The 26,564-nt window shown below is 45.7% G+C and overlaps 1 protein-coding gene across 1 annotated transcript in view; it reads left to right on the forward strand.

The window, feature by feature from the left end:
- The first annotated feature begins 8,116 nt into the window (after positions 1 to 8,116).
- Positions 8,117 to 26,564, forward strand: part of RRAGD (Ras related GTP binding D) — a 38,796-nt gene continuing 20,348 nt past the window's right edge. The window contains exons 1-2 of the mRNA XM_060030235.1: positions 8,117 to 8,464; positions 22,238 to 22,533. Of these exons, the coding sequence (XP_059886218.1) occupies positions 8,329 to 8,464; positions 22,238 to 22,533 (432 nt within the window). The 5' untranslated portion in view covers positions 8,117 to 8,328. The remainder of the gene's footprint in view (positions 8,465 to 22,237; positions 22,534 to 26,564) is intronic.

A 26,564-nucleotide genomic window follows, 5' to 3' on the forward strand; every position in this document is an offset into this window, starting at 1 on the left:
GGTGCACCCAAAAAGAAATTTTTTTTAAAGTAAGCACCCCTGGCCTTCAAAGCCAGACTTTCTGGGGGCTCAACTTCCCCGTGCAGGACTCTTGGGCTGGGGAGCCTGATGTGGGGTTCATACCCCTCACTCCTCGAGGAGAACCTCTGCAATTGTAATGATTCTTCCGTTTGCGGGTTGCCCACCCAGGGATATGGGTCCTGACTGTGCCGCAACTCCTCTCCTCCTACCTGTCTTGTGTGGTTCCTTCTTTATATCTTTAGTTATAGAAGGTCTTTTCTGGTAGGTTCTGGTCTTTCTCAGCAACAGTATCTCTGTGAATAGTTGTAATTTTGGTGTGCCCGTGAGAGCAGGTGAGCTCAGGGCCTTCCTACTCTACCATCTTGGGAACTCTCTCATTCTTGTGGATTTTTTTTTTTTTTTTTTTGCGGTACGCGGGCCTCTTACTGCTGTGGCCTCTCCCGTTGCGGAGCACAGTATCCGGATGCGCAGGCTCAGCGGCCATGGCTCACGGGCCTAGCTGCTTCGCGGCATGTGGGATCTTCCCAGACCGGAGCACGAACCCGTGTCCCCTGCATCGGCAGGCGGACTCTCAACCACTGCGCCACCAGGGAAGCCCTTGTGGATTTTTAATAAGGTCATTTGTCTTGGAGAATCTGCTTTTTTGTATCACTGAAGTTAGTGTAACCCTCCCAGCCAAGGCAGGGGTTGCCAAGTCCAAACTGATCTACAGATGTGGAGCTGTTAGTACCTCTGTTTGGCCGACTCTACAGTCAAGACATTTCTGCTCTCATGTTACGGCACCATTTATGTCAGAAGCTTGTCTTTAAAAATCCATATGAATAAAAAGTTAACTTTTTATGGAAGTCCATATGTAACAATTCCATCTCACTAGTTTGGAACTTTTACAAGTGTCATCTTCAGTTCATTCATGACTTGTAGTTGGAAAAATTCATTATTTATACCAAAGACAACATGATAGATATCTAAGAAACAGCCAAAATCACAGGATTAAAGTAGTTTGCCTTGTGGCCATATACAGTAACTAGAATGTTAGAAATCAAGGACCTTGATTCACCTCCCATCCCCCAATCCTGTTCCTATCTGGGTCTTAACTTACTTTAATAAATGGCATTACCATACGTCTAGTTGCTCAAATCAAATGTCTGGTACGAGTCCTTTCCCTGACCATCCATGTTAATTTAGCTATCAATAAATCTGATCTAGTCTACCTCCAAAATTTATATCACATCTATCCACTTCTCTCAGTTTCCACTGCCTCCATTCATTTCACTTATGGACTACTAAAGTGATCTCCTGTTCTTCCAACCTGAAATCTACAATCCATTTTCCCCACATCAGCCAGAATATGTTCATCAGCTACCAGCTGCTATGTAACAAACCACCCCATATCTTAATGGTTTAAAAAAAACAGCTATTTTATTTGTTCATGATTCTGTGGGTTGGCTGGCAGGGCTCAGCTGTAACAGCAAGTCTGTGTTTCATGCAGAGTGGGCTGGACTTGCTCATGTGGTTGCAATTTGGGCTGGAGAATCCAAGTTGTTGTCCCTCTCATGCCTGGCCCCTCAGATGGATGGCTGGAATTCTGGGGCCTCTGTATTCCTGTGCTCTGGAACATCTCAGGGCCTCTGTAGCCATGGGGCCTCTCCAGTAAGCTAGCCCAGACTTCTTTTCATGGTGGCTAAAGACACCAAGAAAGTGAAAAAGGAAGTAGCAAGGTCTTTTATGACCCTATCTCAGACTTTGCACAGTGTCACTGTCACTTCTGCTGCATTTTGTTAGTTAAAGCAAGTCACAGAGCCTGCCCACATTTAAGAGGAGGAAAAATAGGAGGAGGGAGTGGCAAAGTCACATTTGCAGAAGGGCACGTGGGATGGCATGATTGTTGAAGCCATCTTTGGAAACAATCTAGCAGCGTAAGCTTTTAGAAATGTAAACCACGCATTTCACCTCCCTTTTTAAAACTCTTCAGTGCCTCAGTGGCACTTGGAATAAAATCCAAACTCTTTATACTGGTGGAGAAGACTACCTGTTTCTCATGACTACCACTGTCCCCCTCTCCCATCACACTGATATATTGTTCCTCCAACACCAAGTCCTTTCACTTCTCCTTGATTTTTCTAACTGTGGAGATACCTTCCAGGGGAACACTCTCCACCCTGACTCACTTTGCTGTCTGTCTCTGTCTCACGGTCAACTCAAATGTCACCTTCTTTGAAAGGTCTTCTCTGGCGACCCCATCTAAATCAGGCTCCTTCTCTCATCCCCGGTTTCTCTCTCATCTCTCTCTATTTATTTCCTTCAAAGTACAGCCCTAAAAATCTAATTGTCTTCACGTTCATTAAAAAAAAAATTTGTAGACTATTAAAGAGATAAAGTTATCAAATATATCTATATATCTATAAAGGCTACATATATATATATATATATATATATATATATATATATATATATATATAAAGGCTACAAATACGTTTGCACATTTAAAGCAGAATATTTCCCTCTGTGGAGGGAAACCAGGAGACTGTAGGGCCGGTGAGGGGGGCAGGTTGGGGGAAGACACTAACATTTCACTGGCTATTCTTTTATGCTGTTTGACTATTTACCACATGCATGTTCTTAAAATATCAAAACATTATTTTAATAAAATATATTTAATGATGGTTTGTCTCAGTGGAAATGATTTAATGATTTCATCAGGGCATCAACTGTCTTAGGAGAACCGGAGACTCTGAGCTGCCCTCTTGAAAAAGTTGGCTTTCCTGGATTAGCAGGAGTGCGGCAAGATTCTGTAGAAGGCTCTTTCTTTTGTTTGCTTCATCAAGAGAGAATTAATGGCTTTAAATACATATTTAAAAAGAAAGCCTTAAAGGCTTTCAACATGCGAATCCCAGGAACCAGGTGCAATGCCATCAGATGCCTCAAAATACCCCAAGATGCAGGGCTGCAGTCTGTATTTAATTGCCTGCCCTATTCAGGACTGCAATTATTCTGCCGGTACAGGTCTCTCTCTTTTTTTTTTTTTTTTTTTTTTTTTGCGGTACACGGGCCTCTCACTGTTGTGGCCTCTCCTGTTGCGGAGCACAGGCTCCGGACGCGCAGGCTCAGTGGCCATGGCTCACGGGCCCAGCTGCTCCACAGCATGTGGGATCTTCCCGGACCGGGGCACGAACCTGTGTCCCCTGCACTGGCAGGCAGACTGTCAACCACTGCACCACCAGGGAAGCCCTACAGGTCTCTTTTAAACAGCTCTCATGTTCCTTGTCACAAAGCATCTAATTGGTAACAGCAAAATAATTCACTAAAATAAGGGCACAAACTTTTGGCCTTTAAAATTCACATTTTAAACAAAAATACACTTAGATGTTATAGTTTAGCTAAGCATGTAGTACAATAGAGCCATATTAGTCAGAAAGGGAACTAAGTCACATGCTTTTTTTAATGATCAGGTTTACTTTTTAAAAAATTTTTTTGGCTGCGTTGGGTCTTCGTTGCTGCGTGGGCTTTCTCTAGTTGTGGCGAGCGGGGGCTACTCTCCGTTGCGGAGTGCGGGCTTCTCATTGCGGGGGCTTCTCTTGTTGCAGAGCATGGTCTCTAGGCACGCTGGCTTCAGTAGTTACAGCACGTGGGCTCAGTAGTTGCGGTGTGTGGGCTCAGTAGCTGTGGTGCATGGGCTTAGTTGCTCCGTGCCATGTGGGATCTTCCTGGACCAGGGCTCGAACCCGTGTCCCCTGCATTGGCAGGTGGATTCTTAACCACTGTGCCGTCAGGGAAGTCCCTCACTTGCTATTTGTGTTCCTAATAAAAGGAGTGATGGTGGTCAACAATTTTATTATGACAAGTAGTTTTCTAACTTCTGTTCGTTAGGAAGCTTTTCAATTTTTCTTCTTTTCCCTCCTTTCAGTGGATCCTGTAAATTAGTGGCCTGAGACAACAGACCCATTTTTTAGTGTCTATGTATGTTTTGGTTCTTTACCTAGGAGATTGGGAGCCAGCTTTTCCCTTCCCCTTTTCCCTTTTCAGTTTCAGGCCATAATGTAATTGACTTTAGCTTTAATGCCATTAAATAGGAATAGGTCTAGTGTCCAGCTGAGTTCCAAAGTAGTTTCACCATCTGGTACCTTCCATGTGGTACCTTGGGTGAATATTTCTTATCTGTAAATTAAGGACAATAATATTACTTAATGGGAATATTTTGAAGGTCATATTATTTGGGAAGAGCTCCTTCCTTATTCATGTCTTTTTTTCCCAATATTAGTTGGAAAATTTTGGCAAAAGACAAATCTCATATTTCATGATGCTACAAAATATCTCTGAACGTTAAGAGTCTTTTTAGAAAGGAAGGGTTAGCAAAAATAGAATAAGCATTCCATAGTCATTATACTGTAATTCCTTCCAGTCTTCAGGCAGTCCTGAAGGGAGGAAGGCCTGAGAGTCAACATCTCTTGCACGTCAACTCATTCTGGTTGCACTCTTGTACAGCATAGTTCATATTTATGTCACTGTGGCATTTCCCAGGGTTTAGAGTAAGTAGAAAATTTGGCTTCCGTTTTTTTTGTTGTTTTTTTTTTTTGCGGTACGCGGGCCTCTCACTGCTGTGACCTCTCCCGTTGCGGAGCACAGGCTCTGGACGCGCAGGCCCAGCAGCCATGGCTCACGGGCCCAGCCGCTCCGCGGCACGCGGGATTCTCCCAGACCGGGGCACGAACCCGCGTCCCCTGGATCGGCAGGCGGACTCCCAACCACTGCGCCACCAGGGAAGCCCCTGGCTTCTGTTTTTTCCTGAAGTTTCTCTCAAAAATATGCCTGGCCATGTACTGTATAACTTCCTCCCTTCTTTTCTTTCATTCATTTCATAAACTTCAGCACCTATCATGTATGTGGCAACCTGCCATGGTTACATACAACAGCAAAAACCAAGAGTAGCCCAGAGACAAATCCTCACATTCTTGAGAACGCCCTCCTGGGGAGAAGTCACAGAGCCTGAGCTCCAGGCCAGAGTGATCAAGGCGGTAGCTAATTCACTGAGTAGATCCTATACCGAGTGTCTCAAAGGCTTTCAGTGTTTAGTGTCTTTCTAATTTTATTTAATTTCTGAAAGGATCCACACACACGACTTTCAATTTTTTTTTTTTTTTTTTTTTTTTGCCGTACGCAGGCCTCTCACTGTTGTGGTCCCTCCGTTGTGGAGCACAGGCTCCGGATGCGCAGGCTCAGCGGCCATGGATCACGGGCCCAGCCGCTCCGCGGCATGTGGGATCTTCCCAGACCAGGGCATGAACCCGTGTCACCTGTATCGGCAGGTGGACTCTCAACCACTGCGCCACCAGGGAAGCCCATGACTTTTAAAATTTAAAAATTTCTAAGATATTTTTCAACATATTCTTTATTTGAAAGCTGACAGTATTGAAATGATAACAGAAAAAAAGAGAAGCAATAAAGATTTTTCCTGTTCTGTTCAATCAAACTTTATCAATACTGTACATTTCTGAAATGACAATGAATTTGAATCTCTTAAACCTGTACATGACTCTTATCTACCTTGGGGTGGAGCATAATTAAGGATTTGGCTTTTATTGATTTTGTGTGTGTGTGGATTTGTTCCTTTTTTTCTCAAGAATGGTCAAATTCTCAAATATCCTAGGGTATGCTCCAATCTCCTGCTGGTGTTCCCGCCTCAGGATCTCTCTTTTGCGGGGGGGAGGCAGAGAACCATCAGGTATCTCCGTTTTTTCTTGATCTCAGGCACAGAGGGGCCTTTGGCTTAGCGACTGTACTGCCTGAACCCCTGGATCCCCAAGGCATACACAGTCAGCAGACAGCCCAAAGGATGTCCTGATGGTCTGGGCTGACCTTGGGACTGGCTTCTAGGGCCCTCTGCACTTTGAATCAGGCCAGCTCAACACTTCCCCAGGCTGGTGGTTTGTTCTGGGATAACTGAAAGTCTGAAAACCACTCTAAAAGAGCCTACCTCCCAGGTACTTCTTTCCTTAAACAGAATGGATGAAGATGGACTAGGAAACTTACTCCTAGAATAATTTCCTCTGATAAGAGCGAGTAGAGCTTGCTTGTGCTGGATATACTATTTGCCCCTACCCCTGCCCCTGGAACCCACTGCCCTCCCTACCCAATATCTGAGTCCTGGACTAGGTTGCAGTCTCTCTAGCCCTTTGGCGTCCAGTTGGATTTGGCCAATGAGAACCTCTTTCAGGAGAATGAAGGGACTTCCCTGGCGGTCTAGTGGTTAGGACTCTGTGCTTCCACTGCAGGGGGCCTGGGTTCAATCCCTGGTGGGGGAACTAAGATCCTGGAAGCCAGGAAGCACGGCCAAAAAGAGAAGAATGGAGGGTGGGAGGCAAGAGAGGTCAGTGTGTTCCTTCCCACTGCTGTCTCCTGGACAGGAGGTGGCCCTGGCAGTGGCTGTCACCAGCTATAGCTCCTGTTTTGAGCTCCCTGTCCAGGACTCTATTTCCCTTCCTTTACACCAACTAGTTTAGGGGAGATAACCTCTTCCCACTGTTGTTAATCCCTGTGTCGATCCCTAAACTCTGCCCACATCCTAGTAAATTGTCCCTTTTACTTTATAAAGGCTTTTGAATTAAAATCTTTGCATGTGCCATCTATTTTTCTCCCGGGAAGGACCTTGACTGATACAGCCATACATGTTGTACTGCCTCCACCTGGAAAATCCCAAAACCTCCTAGGAGGTGTCCGCATCCACCTTCAACACCTACAGCTACTACAAAATCCAGGACCGGAGTCATGATTTGCTAGACTGGGATTTCTTCCAGGGCATGAACACTGTTCTGAGCCTACGTGGAGGCCCGCACCCTCACCCCGTAGCCCAGCCCCCTGGCATAGGGTAGGTTCTCCATCCAAATTCCCTACCTAGGCAGCACCCTGGGGCCCCAAGAGCCTCCAGCCTGAGCTGCTTTCCTCCCCTTCTCCTCCCCCATACCACCTGCGGAGCTGCTGGCACCTGTAGAATCTGGATTATCCTGCTGGCCAGCTGGTTTATTTCTCATTGTGCTTGACAGAAGGAAGTTCATCCACGTGATTTTTTGCAGTATCCAGAAAGGGCGGGTACGGTATGTCCTGTGGTGAAAAGCTTGTGGAGGAATGCCGGTTTTAATCTCACCCTCACCCTGCCGCTAGTCCTGTCTCCCCGTCCACCGCCCCTCTCTCCCCCCCCAAGAGCCTTGAAACGTTTTATTTTGAGATGTGGGATTTGGGATTACAGTCTGTTCAACAGTGAGACAGGCGGAGGTGGCTATGAATAGCCCCTTGGTGTGTTACACACCTGAGACCTTTGCCCAAACGCCGCAGAGGAATTATTATTCAGGCTAGGCAGCCACGAGGCATGTTATTTTTTCAGGAACATTTACAGCTGGGTAGGCCTGATTAGCGAATGCGTCTGTTTTCTTGGTGGGAAGCACTTTGAACCGCAGACGCGCACTAAAAGGCAATTGCTATGGAGACTGCGCCGCCTGTGCGGCGCATATCTCTAGAGTTTTCTTCTCGGGGCGCTTCAGCAGCCACGGGGTGTTCTAGGCACGCCGCTCGGAGAGGGGGCCTGGGCGCAGCAGTGTCCGGGGCGGGGGCAGCCCACTTGGGACTGGAACCCTCGGCCGGGACCGAAAGCTGGAGAAGGCCGCCCTAGGTAGTGTGTGTGTGTCGTGGGAGGGCGGGGAGAGGTTCTCCGGGTGCGCGGTACCCCAGCTCGCCCGCCTGTGCGGGGACCACGTGCAGGAGAGGTGCTTGGGGGCCCAGGGCGAGCAGCCGCGGTGGGTGACTGCGCCGCGTCCCGGGTCCCCGGGTACCGGGCGAGTGTCTGTGTGCGCTTCTGGGTGGGTGGAGGGGCCCGCGCCGGCCTGCTCCCGGTTGAGTGTGTGTGCGCGGCCACGGCCCAGCGCCCCAGCGCCCCAGCGAGCGGTGCTCCCGGGAAAGCGCGCGCGCGCCCGTGCGGTGTGTGTGTGTGTGTGTGTGAGAGAGAGAGTGTATGACAGTGTGTGTCAGGTGACTTGGGTCACGCAGTCTCTCTCTCCCTCCTCTGGGGAGGAACTGCCGCGCTCTGGCTGACTCCTCCGCCGGCGGGCGGGCGGGGCAGGGGGGGCTCCGGGCGCGCTGCGAACGGCGGGACCCAGACCTGGACGCCGACCGCTGCGAGGGACGCGCGGCCCCCGCCTCAGCCCGCGAACCTCGGGACAAAACCCCAATTCAGAAATAGGTTGCGAGCGGCAGGCCGGGAGGTTTGGCGCCCCCCACCAGAGACCCCCGTCGCCCCGGGGACGGCCGGCCGTGGGCGCGATGAGCCAGGTGCTGGGGAAGCCTCAGCCGGAGGAGGAGGACGACGACGAGGAGGATGAGCTGGTGGGGCTAGCGGGCTACGGGGACGGGCCCGACTCCTCGGACGCCGAGCCGGACAGCGGGACGGAGGAGGGAGGTGAGCACCGGCTCCCCCGCTCGGCCCCGCGCCCCGAGCGTCCTCGGCCCGCACCCCCGCCGGGCCCGGCGCGCGGGCAGCTGACTTGGAGGGGATCCAGGCAAGCGGAGTTGGGGGGTGGGAGTGGGGAGGGGCGCCAGAGGAGCCGCGGCGAGATGCAAAATGGGGGAGCCCGGGTGCAGGCAGCGGAGCGGGGGCCGGGATCGGTGGAGAGGACGGAGAGGAAGCGTCTGGGCAGGAGGAACGCGCGCTCTCTGCCAGTTCCAGGGCCAGTACCTCCCCCACGCTTCACCCCGAGCTCTCCGCAGGGTCCGGGGGTTTGGGAGGGGAGGGGACCGCCCGGCGCGCCCTGGGATCTCTCCCTGCTTGCTGCTGCCGGAGCCGGGGTCAGATGTCGTGGCTAAAAAAGGCAGCCGGCGGCAGCGTGACTGGCAGGGTCGTCGGCAGCTGCGGGTGTCAGTCTTGCCCCGTGTCGCCGCGGGAGGGGTCCCGGGGCCGCCCAGGTCGGCGGAGGGATGCACCCAGGTGATAAAGGAGTCGCCGTGTGGCCGCGGGTATCCAGAGATCCAGGCAAATAAGGTTGTTAGGACACCTTATCTCTGCTCAGCGTCACCACCTGGGCATGGCAGCGCCTGCCCTGGAGTGAGCGCGGGGCGGGGGAATACGGAGCCACTCAGAAGCAAACTCTGTTTCCTGTTCAAGAAGCAGGATTTAGCAATTGTTCAGCCAGCGGGGGCTTGCTGCGTTTAATTCTTAAGGACTAAGGGAGTTGAGAGCTTTTTAGGATTCCAGAAAGGTTCATCTTTTTTGTTTCCCTCCAAATCGAGGAAAAAGTCCTTTATCGTAAGGTCTTTTGGAAAGGTCAAGTAGAGTGACGCTGGTAAACATAACATCTAGGTGGAACTGTCAGCATCCTGAAGAAGGAACTAACTTTTAAAATGTTCACTTGGCAGAAATTGCATGAGGGATAAAAAGTACTTTCGTGACTGTTGATTTTGAAGAACTTTTATTGAAAATTCACTGGACTTGTTTTAAATTCTCCATACAAACAAAGCCTTTCTCGGGGAGGGGGTGAGTTTTCATTATTTTACGTATGGTGAGTGCTACTTTCAATTAATCAGAAGGGGAAGGTTGTTAACTAAACCTTGAGCCTGATAGATGAGAAAGGAGCTTTCCAAGTCGCCCTTTTTCATAGTGTCTGGTCCCCAGGGAGCATTTGTACTAATTCCCTATTTGCTTAAACTCGTGTGTGCACCTGTGCGCCTCTCTTTTCCGCACTCCCCATAACTGGTCCCACAGTCGAGCAGGTGGCCACATTTTTGTAGATGAAGGCTTTCAACCCTTTTGTTGGAGTCTCTAGGGCTACCTTTGGTGGTTAAATTGTTCAGTCGCTTCATTATTATTCAAATTGCGTTTGTTAGCCCCTCCCAGATTCTTCGGAGGCTCCGGAGAGATTCAGAATGGGGATGTATTTGCAAGGTATTTGAAACCGAAGACACACAACAGGGTGCAGTTGTGATCCTCTTTGAAAAAAAGGAAAAGAAATAAGAGACCGTATATGGGGAGAAAAACCCTGTAATTTGATATTGTCCTGGGGGCCAGAGACTGGGTTCCAGGAAAAGCACGGGACCTGTTTGTTTATTCTGCAGTTCTTTAAGGGGGCACTTTAAAATTTTGATTTGGGGCCTTGAAGTGAAATTAACGCTTTGGCTGAGGGGCGGGGATTTCCTGAACAAAGGGCTTCCCCAGATCTGGGTGTAGGATGCTCCCCAGTGCTCCTAACCCAGGGCAAACCCGCCTGTAACTGATGCTTATGATTACTTTAGTAATAAAATCCTCCCTCGTGAGTTCTTGGTATCAAACTGAAATCTTGCTATAAAAGCCCTGAGTATATTTGTGTGGTAAGAAGAGCAAACATTACTGAAACCTGGCCTTTCTCCACCTGGGCCTGCTGTGGATACCGTCTATTCTCTGAAGATTTCCTCCATTATCTTGGGCTGCTTTTCTTTCCATGTGTTGCTGGCTTTGATTTTGGGGTTTAGGCCTGAATGTAGAATCTCTATCAGAACATTCGCTTTCTAGAGTAGCAGATAGGCCCCTCAGTCAGCAGTTCTAGCAAGGACTGTCCCTGACACCTGTCATGCCAGCTGATATGGTCCTGGGGAGTCAGGATGGGGGTGGAGGCTGGGAGTTGTGACTTCTTGTGTTCCTGAGACAGCAAGGTGCCGCCAAATGGTCATCCCGATTTCTCATGGGCCCCGGGCACGTGTTGCCTTATAACCCTGTGTTATTTGGGGTAAATTTTACATTTACTTACTCTCAAACTCAAGATGTGGAAAGTAGCGGGTGGGGAGGACTTATTTCCTCTGAGAAGAGATGTATATGGTGCACTTTGAACCATGAGCAAAGCATTTCTCTAATGAATTCCGAACCATCCTAATGGACTTGGTTTAGTGCCTGAGCTTCTCGGAGACCTGGGGCTTTTTCCATGAGGTTCAGAAATCTACCCTGGTGGGTGGGATGCAGGCCTGACCAGCATTGCTGTGCAAAAGAATGCGACTGAAGGTGGGTAGTGTGATTTTTACTTCCCGTAGTCTTACAAGGAACCTCTGATCTTATTTTTAAACCGAGTGCCTTGTACCTTTTACCACATTGTGTTAAGGTTGAAAATGTAGTGCAGCTAAGGTGAGCCTTAAACTGCACTTTTCTGGCTTACGTTCCAAATTTTATTCATGAATAGCAGGCGTGTTCTTGAGCACTTTAGTTCTGTTAAGGACAGGTTTGGGCACTTCTCAACCCCCCCTTTCAGGGTCGTTAATCAGAGATAAGATGAATCTCATCTTCAACCCCCATGCTCCAGATAAAACTCCAGAGAGAGGAGACAATAATTAAACCATTAAAAACAATTGCACCGAAAATATTGATTATTTTTAGACACATGGACTTTTAAGTCTTTATTAAATTACAGTTCTTTAAAAACTAATAACAAGGAAACCAATTAAAAGATCATATTTAGTCAGAAAGTGAAATTATTTTTTCCTGAAGTCCCTCCCAATTTTTTAAAAGTTTTTTTTTTAATTAATTAATTAATTAATTTTGGGCTGCATTGGGTCTTTGTTGCTGCACGCGGACTTTCTCTAGTTGCCGCGAGCGGGGGCTACTCTTCCTTGTGGTGCACGGGCTTCTCATTGTGGTGGCTTCTCCTGTTGCAGAGCACGGGCTCTAGGCGCGCGGGCTTCAGTAGTTGTGGCACGTGGGCTCCAGAGAGCAGACTCTGTAGTTGTGGTGCACGGGCTTAGTTGCTCCGCAGCATGTGGGATCTTCCCGGACCAGGGCTCAAACCCGTGTCCCCTGCATTGGCAGGCAGATGCTTAAGCACTGCGCCACCAGGGAAGCCCCCCCTGCCCCGACTCCCTGCCAGTTTTTAAGGGAAATTTGGCTAAGACAGCTGCTCTGCCACGGTCCAGCTAAGTGCGGTCTTGTTTTCGTAGCAGCCTGTGCACTCTCTCAGGGTCTGAGGAAGTGACAGGTGGTCCCTGGAGGCACAGAAAATCCAGGGTCAGCAGGTGATCCTTCCCTGGTGGCTGTAAAGGCAGTGAATCTGGTGATTCACTTCTCATCATTAGTGTCAGCTTTTTTTTCTTAAAATAATTTTTTAAATTATTAGTGAAGTTACCTTCTCATTGATTCTTGAGGGTAAGTAGAGAGAATTGTTCTTCTGATATCGAATCTGTGGCTCAGAGATGCCAGGGGACTTTCCTGCAGCCACAGCATGGGCTAGAACTGAGCAAGGTTTAGGAGAGGGTCGGGTACATGGAAATGTAAGCCCCTTCCCTTGTAACTGTGCCTTGTCCAAAAAGAGTTGGGTTGACTGCAACCCTGGCTATAGCCAATCTCTTGGGTTTCCTTCTGGTCCTGAAAATACAGAGATATATGGGTTGGAATAGATGGAAACACAGAATAGTTAAAAATGATGTGACCAAGGTCACGCCTGAGGCCCAAAGCTTATTCAGATACATATGGTTAGAGAGCATATTTTTATATCAGATGTGTGTGAACATGTTTCAGTGATTCCTGGTATCATAGAATCTTGATTCTCTACTTTTATAAGAAATATCTCCCATTTTAATATTAGAACAGACCTGGGGTAGTCTAATGGAACAAAGAGGCAGAATCAGCAAGTTCTGGAGTTCTGGATAAGGTGCTGTGCCTGAGAGTTCACCTGCTTGGTTCAGTCCCCCCAGCTCGCATCACTGTTGGTGGTATGATTTTACTTCCTATCACAATCACTTCTGTCCTGCTCATTTTTCTCACTTCTCTACTTCCTTTATTCTTGTATTCCTTACCTTTTTTTTTTTTTTTTTTGCGGTACGCTGGCCTCTCACCGCTGTGGCCTCTCCCGTCGCGGAGCACAGGCTCCGGACGCGCAGGCCCAGCGTCCATAGCCCACGGGCCCAGCCGCTCCGCGGCATGCGGGATCTTCCCGGACCGGGGCACGAACCCACGTCCCCTGCATTGGCAGGCGGACTCTCAATCACTGCGCCACCAGGGAAGCCCTCCTTACCTTTTTTTAAAGGCAACTTTTCAATTCTCTTTTAAAGAGGGCTTTAAAGCTGTCCTGTGACAGTGGCTTTCCCTGGTTCTGCTGTAACGTGCAAGACAGATGGGTTTTTCACTCCTGGCCTAACGCGCCCGGAGAGCTGGTGAACTTTCTCCTCTTGAGGATCTCTGGGGAAGACTCCAGCTCTGTTTCTCAGTGTGTAAAATCGAGGGCGACATAGAACCAACCTTGATCACACTCAGAGTGATCGTTTGGAGGAAAAAAAAAAAAGCTCACAAGAACACTTTTCCCTTCTTGCAGAAACAAATCAGAACACATTAGAAATGTGTTTTTTTGTTTTTTGTTTTTTTTGGCTGTGCCACACGTCTTATGGGATCTTAGTTCCCAGACCAGGGATTGAACCTGGGCCGCAGCAGTGACAGTGCTGGGTCCTAACCACTGGACTGCCGGGGAATTCCCAGAAGTGTTATTGGATGCTTATGTAAAGGAAATATTCACATATAGAATCATGTTTTTTAGTTACCTGCCAGTGTGATGTGAGAGGATTTCATAGAAAAAGATTAGGTCTTCACATATAAATAAAAATCATCTTCAAAAACCTTTGTGCCGGGCTTCCCTGGTGGCGCAGTGGTTGAGAGTCTGCCTGCCGATGCAGGCGACGTGGGTTCGTGCCCCGGTCTGGGAAGATCCCACATGCCGTGGAGCAGCTGGGCCCATGAGCCATGGCCGCTGAGCCTGCACGTCCGGAGCCTGTGCTCCGCAACGGGAGAGGCCACAGCAGTGAGAGGCCCGCGTACCACACACACACACACAAAAACCTTTGTGCCTTTGAAAATACACGTTCTGATTGCATTAAATTTTCCTTTCTAAGTAGTTCGTTAATCAAACGGACAGTGAATCTTCATGATTTTTGCATATTCTCTTATTAACAGTATTAGTATTCATATATTTAATTGCCACTTGGGTTGGAATTTCTTACTGGACTCCTGGCTCTTGAATGTGTAAGTAGTTCCATTGATCAGAGATGTAAAGGGCTACAGATAATGATGCAAATAGAACCAAACCAGGGGCCTCTTCCTAAAACCGTTAGTATGTAGAACCTTAAGCCTTTGTGGACCCCACAGAATACTAATAGCAAAGACATTCTAACTTTCCCTTAAGGCTGAGTGAGCCTCTCGCTGTGGTCACATTCCAAAAAAGACCTTCTCGTTACCTAGGCTTGGGCTGGGGAAAAAAAGAGAAAAAGAAGCCGTGTGTGTGTGTGTGTGTGTGTGTGTGTGTGTGTGTGTGTGTACACGCTGACAGCCTGATAGATGAGGAAATAAAGGCTCATGGGCTCTGGGACATGTGTGGGCATTTACACAGCTGGTAAGTGGCCAAGCTGGGACTTGAACCCCAGTCTGGCACTATCACAGTACTTTTTCAACCATTCCATTTGCTACCACATTATCCTAATTCTTTTGTTAAATCTTTGTTCTATTTTCCAGTTTGGGATCTGTTCAAAGGCGTCTCATCTCTTGGAGAACTTTCCTAAATTATAATAGCTCTCAATTGTCTGATACATCAGAATTGATGAAATGCATTTCATACAATACCTTGTTCTCCCCAGGAAGCCAGGGCCAAGCCTGTCAGAACTGCAATTCCTTTTCCTGATTTCTGTTTCCTTCTTTGTTGTGAACATTCCCAGCCCACAGATCAGTCAGGTGTGGCCCCCAGGCAGCCCTGTCCCCAAGTCACGGATCCATCTCTCTCCCTTCCTTCTGTCGTTTTTGACAGGGCTCTGCCGTTTCTGGGTTAAGTCATTAGCCTGCAGGTGTTAAAGGCTGACAGTGGCTCAGTTAAGTAACCCCTCCCCGTGATCCTGCTCCTTGGGTGACTGAGTTTCCCTGGGCTTCCTGGCGGTCTAGTTACAAAACTGAGCTATCTGGGAAATTTGGGTACGAACAGGATCCAGTGGAAGATATAGGTAAGGTGTGTTCAGTGCCCTGACCACAGTGGATAAGCTTCACCTGGGCATAAAGCTTATCCTCTTGATACCTAAATGCTGGGCTGGGCCAAAGTCAGGTGTGGAGTTTCTTTTTTAAAACTTCAGCTAATGTAGCTTCACATTCTGCTCAATCACTTTCATTTAATCATCCCAACCAGCGAACATCTATTGAGTGTTTATCGTGGTAAACACCGAGGCCTCAGTTTTCACATCTGTGAAGGATAAATGTTATCAATTTGGGGATTAGAGATGACACTGTGTACTATGCAGGTGCTTAGTAGATGGTAACGGCTTGTGATAAGCGGTTGGAGTGGGTTGGTTTGAGCCATTTCTTGGTGGCCGAGGCCAAAACCTCTCCAGTGTGCCCTCACCCTCAGCCAACAAGATCAGGGGAAAAAAAGGACCAATGGGGCACGGACTGCCTCAGCAAACTGCATTGCCGCTTTGTATTCATATTACCTTCTGAGGCCCCAGATCTTTTCCTCACCTGAGCCAAGGCCGACAGGCACCCCAGACTCAACAGCTTCAAATCTGTGTTCAGCCTTTTTACCTTTATGAACTTCACGAACAGGTCCTTATTCACTTGATCTTCCAGGTCAGGAACTTGGGGTTTCTTTCTCCTTTGTCCCCTATGTTCAGAGGATCACCAAGTACTACTGAGTGGATTTGAGCTTCTCATGAATCCATTCCATCTGCCCATTTCCACATGCTTCTCATTTGTGTTTCTAGAACAACCTAATTATTGTCAGGGAGGAAAAACTCTTAGGTTCAGGGTTGAAGTCCTGCAAATTAAACTGACAAATGACATGAACAAGGGAAAAGTAGGTTTAATTAAGTACTAATGCATGAGAGTTCACAAAAAATTCGACTTAAGGAGGCGGTTAGAATTTGGGGCTTATATACCATTTTAACAGAGGATGAGGAGGGGTAGAGGGGCACTTCTGGGAGAAAAAAATGATTTCAAAGGGAATGCGGGAAGGGGCACTTATGGAAAAACAAATCACTGGAAAGATAAATGGGCCCATAGGAGAAAAGGTGGGAGATAACGATAGTTTGGTGACAGTGTCTGTTTGGGTGTAGGGCTGACTTCTCTGTCTCCAAGAAGAGAAGATGAGAGTTGCTCCTGGGGAGGACATTTTTGACAACTGAGTTCTTTTGGGAGGGTCTGCTCTAGGCAAATAAGGGACTTCAGGAACTCCAGTGCCTTTAGCTCAAAAAACTTTTTATTCCATAGTGGCTTATTGGTGTCTGTACACTGACCCCCTCAAAGGAAGTCTGTTTCTGGAGTGAGCTTCCTGATCATGTTAGTCTCCCCTTAAAATCCTTAGTGATTTCCTCATGGCTTGCAGAGTAAAATCCAAACTTGCATCTCATTCATGAGCTGGCCTGTTATCTCTCTATAAATTAATTTATTCAATGATATTTATTGGGTTCACACCACATGCTACAATGTATTTTGTTTTTGTTTTTTTTGCCGTACGCGGGCCTCTCACTGTTGTGGCGTCTCCCGTTGCAGAGCACAGGCTCCGGTCGCGCAGGCTCAGCGCCCATGGCTCACGGGCCCAGCCGCTCCGCGGCATGTGGGGTCTTCCCGGTCCAGGGCACGAATCCGTGTCCCCTGCATCAACAGGTGGACTCTCAACCACTGCGCCCCAGGGAAGCCCGCTACAATGTATTTTGCCTGTGTATATGTGAGAGACAATAAACAAGTAAACAAACAAGATAAACAATATAAAGTAAAAAGATAATTTTGTATAGTGAAGTACTATGAAGAAGACACAGGGATATTAGAAAGTGACGGGACCCCATTGAGGTGAGAGGAGGTAAAATTGCCCCGGGGCTGAGTGGGAGGAGGAGCCGGGGGAGGCCTGGGGAAAGCTTGCTGGACAGAGGGAGGAGCGAGTCAGAGGGAGGAGGGAGGAGCAAGTCGGAAGGAGGAGGGAGGAGGGAGGAGCGAGTTGAGGCCCTAAGGTGAGGAAGCAGAAGGCCCGTGTGGCTGCAGGGTAGGGAAGTGGTGGGGAGGATGAACCAGGCATGGGATGAGAGGGTAGCCCACTTAGGGCCTTTTGGGCTAAGAAGTTATTTGGATTTTATTCAAAATGCTGTGGGAAGCCGCTGGAGAGTGTGCAGGCTTTTCTTGTCTTTAAAGTATGTTCCCTAAACTCCAGGAAGGCCACATCTCTTCCTGGCACGACCTTTCCCTCATTCATCTCTTTTATGCCTCCTCTCCTTTAAGACGCAGATGCTATTTCTCCAGGGAACCTTCTCGCTGAACCCATAACACCTAGATAGCAGTGCATTGTAGTTGTCAGTTCCTCTTGTCTGTTTTCCCCCCTAATCGCTAAGGAATGAAGCTTTTCTTTGTGTCTGCAGCCTCTGGCGCAGCCCTGTCGAACAGAACGAACACTTGGCAGACGTTCAGGGAACCTTTATGAAACAGGAACAAACTGCCCTCTTGTAAATTTCACCTCTCTCCGGCAACTTCCTCCAAACCCCCGCGGACACTTTTAAAGAGCCCTCTTTGGGGTCCCATGTCTAGTCCCAGATTCTCCTGTAGTTCCTTTCTGATTTGCCTTTAAAAAAAAGTACTAGCCCTTTTATTGCCCGTTTCAAAGCCCCTCTCATCCTTCATCCTCTTTAACGCTTTCATTTTTCTCAGGTGGTTCTTATCAAGCTTGAGCAAGCGCGTGATACTCAGGGAAATGTCATGGCGGGGTGGGATGAGGCAGCCCTCTGCAGGAGGTTTGGAGGCTGGGGTGTTTCCTTTTCTGATGGAAGCTCCTTGCTACCACTCCTCCGGTGGAAGGAGATCCTTTGAGAAACCCCACAGGGTTTCAGAAGTAGAGATACTTGAGAGAGTGAGAGAGAATTAGAAGGAAGATTTTTACCAGTAGGCTTTTCTGATGTAAGAAACCTCCCCTATTCAACAGCAGTGGCCTACAAACATTTTTGGCTGTGAGTCCACAATAAAAAATACGTTTATATTGGGAACCAGCACCCACCTACATATAAGTTAATGTAAAAGAGTTTCACTAGCAGTATTTACTCTTCTTATGCAGAAGGCACTCTGATATTTTCTGGTCTCTTCTTTTGTCTTTGTTGCAGTTTTAGTACAGTGCCAGCCGATTGGTGGCTAAGGCCCTGGGTAAGGGCTCTAGCACATACCTGTCCTGCATCCTTGGGCAGGTTCCTTCTCCCAAGTTCCTCAGGTGTAAAGCAGACTTGTACCTCCTCATTGCGTGGGTAAAGTTTGTAGAGATGTCTATGTCTAGCGAGGTCCCTGGCGCACAGTATATTTCTGTACATGCTAGTTAAATATGACAAAATACATCTGCATGGGTGTAAGGGATCTCTACAGAGTTGATGGTCCTCTTGCTGATCTGACTCACTATTTCCCAGCTGTTTACATTTGGTGGCTCATGCCTCCAGCTGTGTGTATATATTATAGCTGTATGTGTATTTCACTTCCCAGCCACTCTATGTATGTAAACACACGTACACACTCCCTCCCCTTTCCACAGTGGTCTCCATCACCTCCCCACTCTCCCAGGAGGAGGAGATCCAACCTCCAGGGCACCAGTGTCAATGATCATGCCACACAGAGACTTGCAGACCCTGCTGAAGAGAAGTTACAGTCTGCATCCACATCCAACTGTATAAATTGGGAAGAAATAAAGACATTTTTATGTACTTAAATATTTTTGTAGTTGTACATAATTAAATGTGGTACCCCTATTTTATATTTTCTACTAGTTTGAGATGCTTATCCTTATATTTAAAAAAATTGATACATAACTGGGCTTTTGTAACAAGAACCATAGTATTCTCTTACTTACCTTTTGCCTACCTCTCCCTCACCAATCTCCCATGTCTACATTGTCTGGAATTTTAGTTTCTGATTTTTATTCAAAAATTTAAAATCAGGGACTTGCTGGGTGGCTCAGTGGTTAAGAATCCACCTGCCAATACAGGGGACATGGGTTCGATCCCTGGTCTGGGAAGATTCCGCATGCTGTGGAGCAGCTAAGCCCGTGCACCACAACTACTGAGCCCGTGTGCCACAACTGCTGAAGCCGACACGCCTAGAGCCTGTGCTCCGCAACAGGAGAAGCCACTGCAATGAGAAGCCCACACACTGCAACGAAGAGTAGACCCTGCTCGCTGCAACTAGAGAAAGCCTGCGTGCAGCAACGAAGACCCAATGCAGCCAAAAAAAAGAAAATTAAAATCAATACTTATTTCAATTCAATAGGTTTCAGTAAAATTTGTCTTCTATTGCTTGTTGCATTCCACTATATTTGAGTGTATTTTCTTCCAGGAGTGCATCCTTTTTTTAAAAAATAAATTTATTTATTTTCATATTGATGATAAAATTTATTTTATCATCTGTGTTTATTCTGCTTTTCAATCCATATATCCTCCCTGCCCAACAGTTGTGTTTTTATTTCTAAGATCCATAAGGCCCTTTTTCATAACTGCTCTTATTCTGAAACTGTCTATTCTTGTTTCATGAATGCCATGTTTTCTCTGATCTCTGAGTATTTTAATTATACCTGAAAGTTTACTCTGACTCCTGTATAACTCTGCTTCTTCAGGTATACATTCTTCCATTTGTTAAGTCTGTATTCTCTTCTATAATCTTGTCTTTCCTCAAATATTTGGCATTTGAGGAAATGTCTAGAGGGAGGATGGTGGTGCTGCTTCCACCTCTTGAACTCCACACACATTGCAGTGAGGAAGGTCAGAGTACTTGGAGGGGGTACTGTGGGTGCTTCCTGTTCCTTCTGGGCATCAGTGCCTCTAGGGCACTGCCCTCCCTCTCATACCTACACTCCTACATTCAGTGCTTCCACTTGGAGGATAGTCTAGTGTGTAGTCTAGTGTGTATGTAGGTGCAGAGTTTATCTGCTTGGCTCTTCTCACTATGATTCTCCAGATAACAACCCTGTTGGTTGTTTTCATGTCCTTTGCTGTTTGAGCTTCCAGTTCTACCTTTTCCAGCAGAACCCTACCATTCATAATCAAGGGCTGCAGGTTCCCCCTTCCATCTGATCTTTGTGTTTCTTAGGGATTTCTCAGTAATTTGTCAATTTTGAGTTCTCTCTTTGGTCTCAAGCTCAGCTATCCGTGTTTATTTGTTCATCTATTTATTTATTGTTCATACCTTTTCTATTGTGCTTAGGGATTCAGTATGGGAAGGGGAGACTGACATGTTCTTAGTCTGATATTTTTGCAACTGAAGTCCTGTTTTCTTTTTCAGTTCATGTCCTGCTTTTGCTAAGATTGACTTGTAATGACAGTACTGCAAGTATAGCGTATAATCCCTGATGAAGAAGAAGAAAGCTGGTGATCTTTTGGGTGGTTTAATTTCACATCACTCTGTCTAGGGCATATCATCTGCGATTTGTTGAATTGGGTTAAGTTGAATGGGAAAAGTGTTTGTGGGTAGGATGGGAGTAAAATGTTGCTTATAGTGGAATAGTGTCTTTGTACAGCTACTTACTTTTTCTTTATTCATTTACTGTTTTACCTGAAATTTATGTATTTCCCTGCACCTATTGCAAAGTGAAACATCAAAATATTATATATAGTAAATGAAATTTCCTAAGAGTCTATCAGGTAGTAACCTGTGTTTTAGATAATTGTAGAACTTCAGGAAAAATTCTTAGTTGCAATAGGGAAATAAATCCAGTCTGTACTGGATTATGCTTAGATTAGGACCAGGGTCTGAGAAAGACATAACGAGGTGTAGCTCAGAAGGAAACAAAAAAGAAATGTAGAAAAATATATGTATATTTATTTTCCTATATTCTGCCTTTTTTCTTAAAATGTTGGTTTCTTTTCTTGATCTTTTTCCAAGTTTCATACTGGGTCTTTTATTTTTCTTATTTTTTTGGGTCAGTCATGAAGCCTTAATTCCAGAACATTTTTATCACCCCAAAGAAAACACATACCCATTAAGAGTCACTTCCAATTTCCCCCTCCCTCTAGCCCCTGGCAGCCACTAAGTACTTTCTGTCTTTATGGACTTGTCTATTGTGAACATTTCATGTAAATGGAATCAAACAATATGTGACCTTTTGTGTCTGTCTTCTTTCATTTAGCATAACATTTTTGATGTTCATCCATGTTGTGGCATGAATCAGTACTTCATTCCTTTTCAATGGCTGAATAATATTCCATTATATGAATATACAGCATTTTGTTAATCCATTTATCAGTTGATGGCCATTGGACTCTATCTACGTTTTGGCTATTATGAATTGTGCTGCTGTGAACATTCATGTACAGGTTTTTGCTTGGACATATGTTATTTCTTTATTCCTAGGAATAGAATTGCTGGGTCATGTGGTGACTCAAATGTTTAACCTTTTGAGGACCTGCCAAACTGTTTTTCAAAGCACACCATTTTACATTATCACCAACAGTTTAAGAGTGTTCCCATTTCTCTACATCCTCACCGACACTTGTTATTGTCTGTCTTTTTTATTTTAGCCATCCTAGTGAGTATGAAGTGGCATCTCACTGTGGTTTTCATATGCATTTCCTTATGGACTAATGATGTCGAGCATCTTTTCATGTGGTTATTGGCCATTTGTGTATCTTTGGAGAAATGTCTATTTAAATCCTTTACACATTTTTTATTGGCTTATCTTTTTATTGTTGAATTGTAAGAGTTCTTTATATATTCTGGATACTAGACCCTTATCACATATATTATTTGCAAATGTTTTCTCCCATTCTTTGGGTTGTCTTCACTTTTTTGATAAGTGTCCTTTGAAGCACAAAAGTTTTAAATTTTGATGAAGTCCAAAATTGTTTCTTTGAGGTGTAACTCAAACAAGCATCTCTTTAGTGCAGAGACTGATGATCTGGGCAAAGAAGGACCTTGCTCTGGAATGCTAAGACTGGATTCTGTCCCCCCATAGTCTGCTCCAGGAAACCTCTGCGCCACACTCCAGAGTCCCTGCTCGTGATGGGGAATATCCCAGGTTTTCTGGCCCTCTGAAATTGTGTGAGAGGTGGTGATGCAGCATTTTTCAGGGTTTTGCACTTTCTAAGAGCTGGCCCCTCCATGAGCAGGGTGATGGAGTTAGCGCTCTCTGTATCTGGAAATGTAGCATTGTCTGTGGATCATAAATCTCATCTGAGGCGGAAGTGAAACTCATCTCATTAACCGCTGTGACAGCATCTCACCCTCATTCTTGTTTTGTGGTTTCTCCAGTTCTGGACTTTAGCGACCCCTTCAGCACGGAGGTGAAGCCGAGGATCCTGCTCATGGGCCTGAGAAGGAGTGGCAAGTCATCCATCCAGAAAGTTGTCTTTCATAAAATGTCTCCCAACGAAACCCTGTTCTTGGAAAGTACGAACAAGATCTGCCGGGAAGACGTTTCCAACAGCTCCTTTGTTAATTTTCAGATTTGGGACTTCCCAGGGCAGATTGACTTTTTTGACCCTACCTTTGACTATGAGATGATCTTCCGGGGGACAGGAGCACTGATATTTGTCATAGACTCCCAGGTAAGGCTCAGTCTCGGGGTACGGTGGGACTGTAGCCCCCTGCCCCAGGCAGCCCCTTCTTGCAAACAAGTTCCTTTGCAATCACTTTGGTTTGGTTTTTAGAGTCAGGAATAGGACTTTTTACCTGACTAGCATTTCTCAGTTGGGACTCTCAGGCTTTGCAAAGGGGAAAAGGCTCCCTTCATGCAGCCCTGACCAACATGCGATGTTCGGGAACTGTGTGCTCTCAGCAAACCCTAGAGGAAACCTCACAGATGGGGGGCAGGAGGGACCACCGTGCAGGTCAGTGACACCAACGATATGTCCCCCCCCCGGTACCCTTGGCAGACATCTATAAAAGATCACAAGTTCTCTATAACAAAAATACATATATATCTACATTTCAAAATGTTTACTATTTCCTTTGAAGATAAAGTTCTAAGGGTGAACATTTTTCTTCTGAATCATTATTGTAATTACTACTAGTACACAATTACAGCAGCATGACTAGTATGTATTTTATAGGTAACTAAATACAAAATGTAAAATTTGAGATACATATTTTTTTTTCCACTTAATTCATGTATTATGCTTGACTAAGACAGGATTTGGCATCAATCCTTTTTTTGTTTGTATAGCTGTTAAGTACTGAGAAAACTTGTTCACATAAGGTGGATATGGGGTGAGTTTTGTTCTAGCATTCACTCAATTGTTTAACTCCTTCTAAGTTATATCCCCTAAATTACCCAATTTTCTATCACAAAAAAATTATTTTTTCATAGTTTATCAGTAGACATCCTGATTGTGTCCTCCTTTAACTTTGCTGAAAGCAAAGAATTGGGAGCCCCTTGACTGGTGAAGAACCGTATTATCACCCAGGCATTGCTCACTTTATTGGTATTCAGACCAGCCTTCTGAATGGTCTCTTTGGCACTCTGGGTTTTTAAGACCCTGGGCCTTTCTCCTGTGAAGTATGGGCAGAGCTGGTGGTTTAAGGGAAGGAGCAGCAGGACCACAGATGCATCTCCGGCAGGTCAGTCTTAGCAAAGAGCACAGGTAGCAGGACTGGGACATTGACATTTACGTTCTTCAAACTCTCCATGTGCAGGGACCCTTAGAAAGTGTCCCCAATGGGTGGCCCAGCCCGAAGGCCCTCCTGAGGGCTCTCTTTTGTAGCTGTGGGGGAATAAAAGGCAACAAGTCCTGCAGGAATGCCCTAAGCCAACTCTAAGCTCAGGTCTCAGTGTTTCCCTGCAACTGTGGACCTATAGTCAGACAGGTAGGGCCAAGCACTCCCAGCCCTTCAGGAGCCCAGTGGTGTTAGGGAGGAAGGGCTGTGAAGACCCTTAGTAATAATGGTTCTGAGCCCACTCTTAGAAAACCATTCTCAGACAAGACTACTCATGCCTGAGAGTATCATAAATTCATTCATGGAATGAGGTGCCTGTTTAATATAAAAATGAAATTTTCAACTCAGCCTTTTAGTTTCAAGGGACTGCATGGTGAACTTGTGGAGCTGTAGTAGCCCTACCCATGGGTAAGTAGATTCCAACCCTGACTCATCACTTCAAGACAATGGCTTAGGAATACTTCCTTCAATACAATATTGTTCATGCATAGCAATTTACATTTATGGAATTTGAACTTCCGGTGCACCTCTATCTCAGGTGTTTGTAATATGGCTAAAACAGGCATACTTGCCTGTTTGTTTTTTATTGTTTGGGGTATCTTTATTGCTTCAGAGTGATCCCCTTTTTATGGTTGGTTTGTTTTATTGAAGTATAGTTGATTTACAGTATCATGTTAGTTTCAGGTGTACAGCACAGTGATTCAGTTTTATATATATATATATATATATTTTACATATATATATATTTATATTCTTTTTCGGATTCCTTTCCCTTATAGGTTATTAACAAATATTAAGTGTAGTTCCTTGTGCTATACAGTAGGTCCTCGTTGGTCATCTATTTTATACATAGTAGTGTGTATATGTTAATCCCAAACTCCTAATTTATCCCTCCCCCTCCCTCTTGCCTATTTTTATTTTTTATTTATTTATTTAGCCTATTTTTAAATTGGAACTGTAATTTGGTTTTAATTTTACCTGAGCATGAAAAGTGGACCTTCGATTGTGGTTGGTAAATGTGTTCTTTGTTTTAGTTTGTTTCTCGGTTTGTTGGGTCTTGTTTTGGCCGTAGGGCGGACACATGTATAAGAATGAGAACTACATCTTTTTAAATGACACTTTTTAAAAGGTAGAAAAAAACATTGTTGAGAGTTGTCATTTACTAAAAATAAGGAATCGTTAAATAAGCAGTTTCCAGAATTTGCCTAATAGGCTTTTCTACTGGAAGCAGCTGATAACAATCACATTTGGGGGAATCTTTACTTGATGCGACTGCAAGCACTAAACAAAACCAAACTTGAGGGAAGTGTCTCGGCAACTCTTGAATGTCACTGCCTTCATTTCTAAGCAGTGCTATGTTCGTCTGACACCTCACACTTTTTTATTTTTTGCTTGCGAATTCCTCACAACCACGGAATTGCCAGATAAATATATCACCAAGGAGAAAGTGTGTCCTCACAGAATGTTGTAAAATAAAAGAGAATGAAAGCATCAAGGGTAATTTCCCGTGAGCTCCCCGTGTGACACTGCCAGCCCCCTGGCACGGCCCACAGAAAGGACCTCATCTCCAGGGCCACCCTCGGCCCCCGGGAGCCATTTCACATGTGCCTGGGATCCAAACTAGAGTGTCGGCTTGACCCACGTTGGTGATTGTGACCTGCCTCTAATTCCTAGATCTAATTTTGGAATAGAAACCAGGCAGCGTATTTTTCCTTGTTTGAATTTGTTGTAGAAGATAATAACAAACACAGTAGAAAAAAAATCATTCACAATCCCTCTGCTCTAATAAATCAAGTCTTTTGTTTCTTTTCATGTCCTTTTTAGCCCTTATAGATCTGTACCACTTCATCAGTTTGTTGGTAATCAGACCATTTTACATGCTTGGCACGGAGGTTAGAGGAGTGATTTCTAATCTTGAGACTGTGATAACACTCTTGACTTTGGCTAGTGTTCTCACAGACATGTGCCCTGAACTCCTCTCTTCTGTTAAAGACATAAGGAATAACATTTTTTTGAAGTGTAATTTACATGCAATACATTGCACTCATTTTAAATACACAGTTCAACAAGTTTGACAAATACACCTCTAACCACCTCACAATCAAGATACAGAATGTTTCCCCCACCCTGAAATCTTCTTTGTGTCCTTTCTCAGACGGTCCCCAAGACCCCGGCCCCAGGCAACTGCTGATGAGATGTGCTTCCTTTCTCTATAGACTAGTTCGCCTTTTCTAGAATTTCTGTATGTGGAATTGTACAGTATGTGGACTTTAGTTTTTATCTGAGATATTGCAAGGTATTAAAAAAGTGCTGCAAATTATTAATCTAGAATTTTTCCAAGATGCTTAATCTGCTATCCCAGTGTCCAATATTTGTTTTTCATTTTAAACAACTCTTTAGAGTACAAAGGATGAGGACTCCGCTTATCTTTGTCTCTCTTCATAGTTTCATATTAGTATCTTTAATATTTTGATTTATCTAAAAACTAGGGATATATTTTTATTAATTTAATTTGGGGAATACAAGAATGCCTAAAAACATCCCCTGTTTTATTGGCTTTTCTGTATTTGTCCAGGTTTGGAGTCAGAATTGGCAGGGGGCGGTGAAAAGTCCTTTAAATTCTGTCCTGAAGATCCCTTTCTTCAGGATCTTAGTTCCCCCCAGGGATTGAACCCGGGCCCATGGCAGTGAAAGCGCCCCCAGGGTCCTAACCACTGGACCGCCAGGCGATTCCCCCCTTTCCTTTTTTTGCTGGAAAAACAAGACCTATTCACACCCTTCAAGTTGGCAATAATGAAGAGACCTGACAACCCTGGGTGTTGTGGAGAGTCTGGAGCATCAGGGGCTCTTACACATTATCTAGTCAAGTTCAAGGTGCTCATTCCTATGACCCAACAAGCCTCCTTTCAGGGTAAGCCCTAAG

The sequence above is a fragment of the Delphinus delphis genome, chromosome 14 (genome assembly GCF_949987515.2).
Source record: "Delphinus delphis chromosome 14, mDelDel1.2, whole genome shotgun sequence".
Classification (NCBI taxonomy): domain Eukaryota; kingdom Metazoa; phylum Chordata; class Mammalia; order Artiodactyla; family Delphinidae; genus Delphinus; species Delphinus delphis.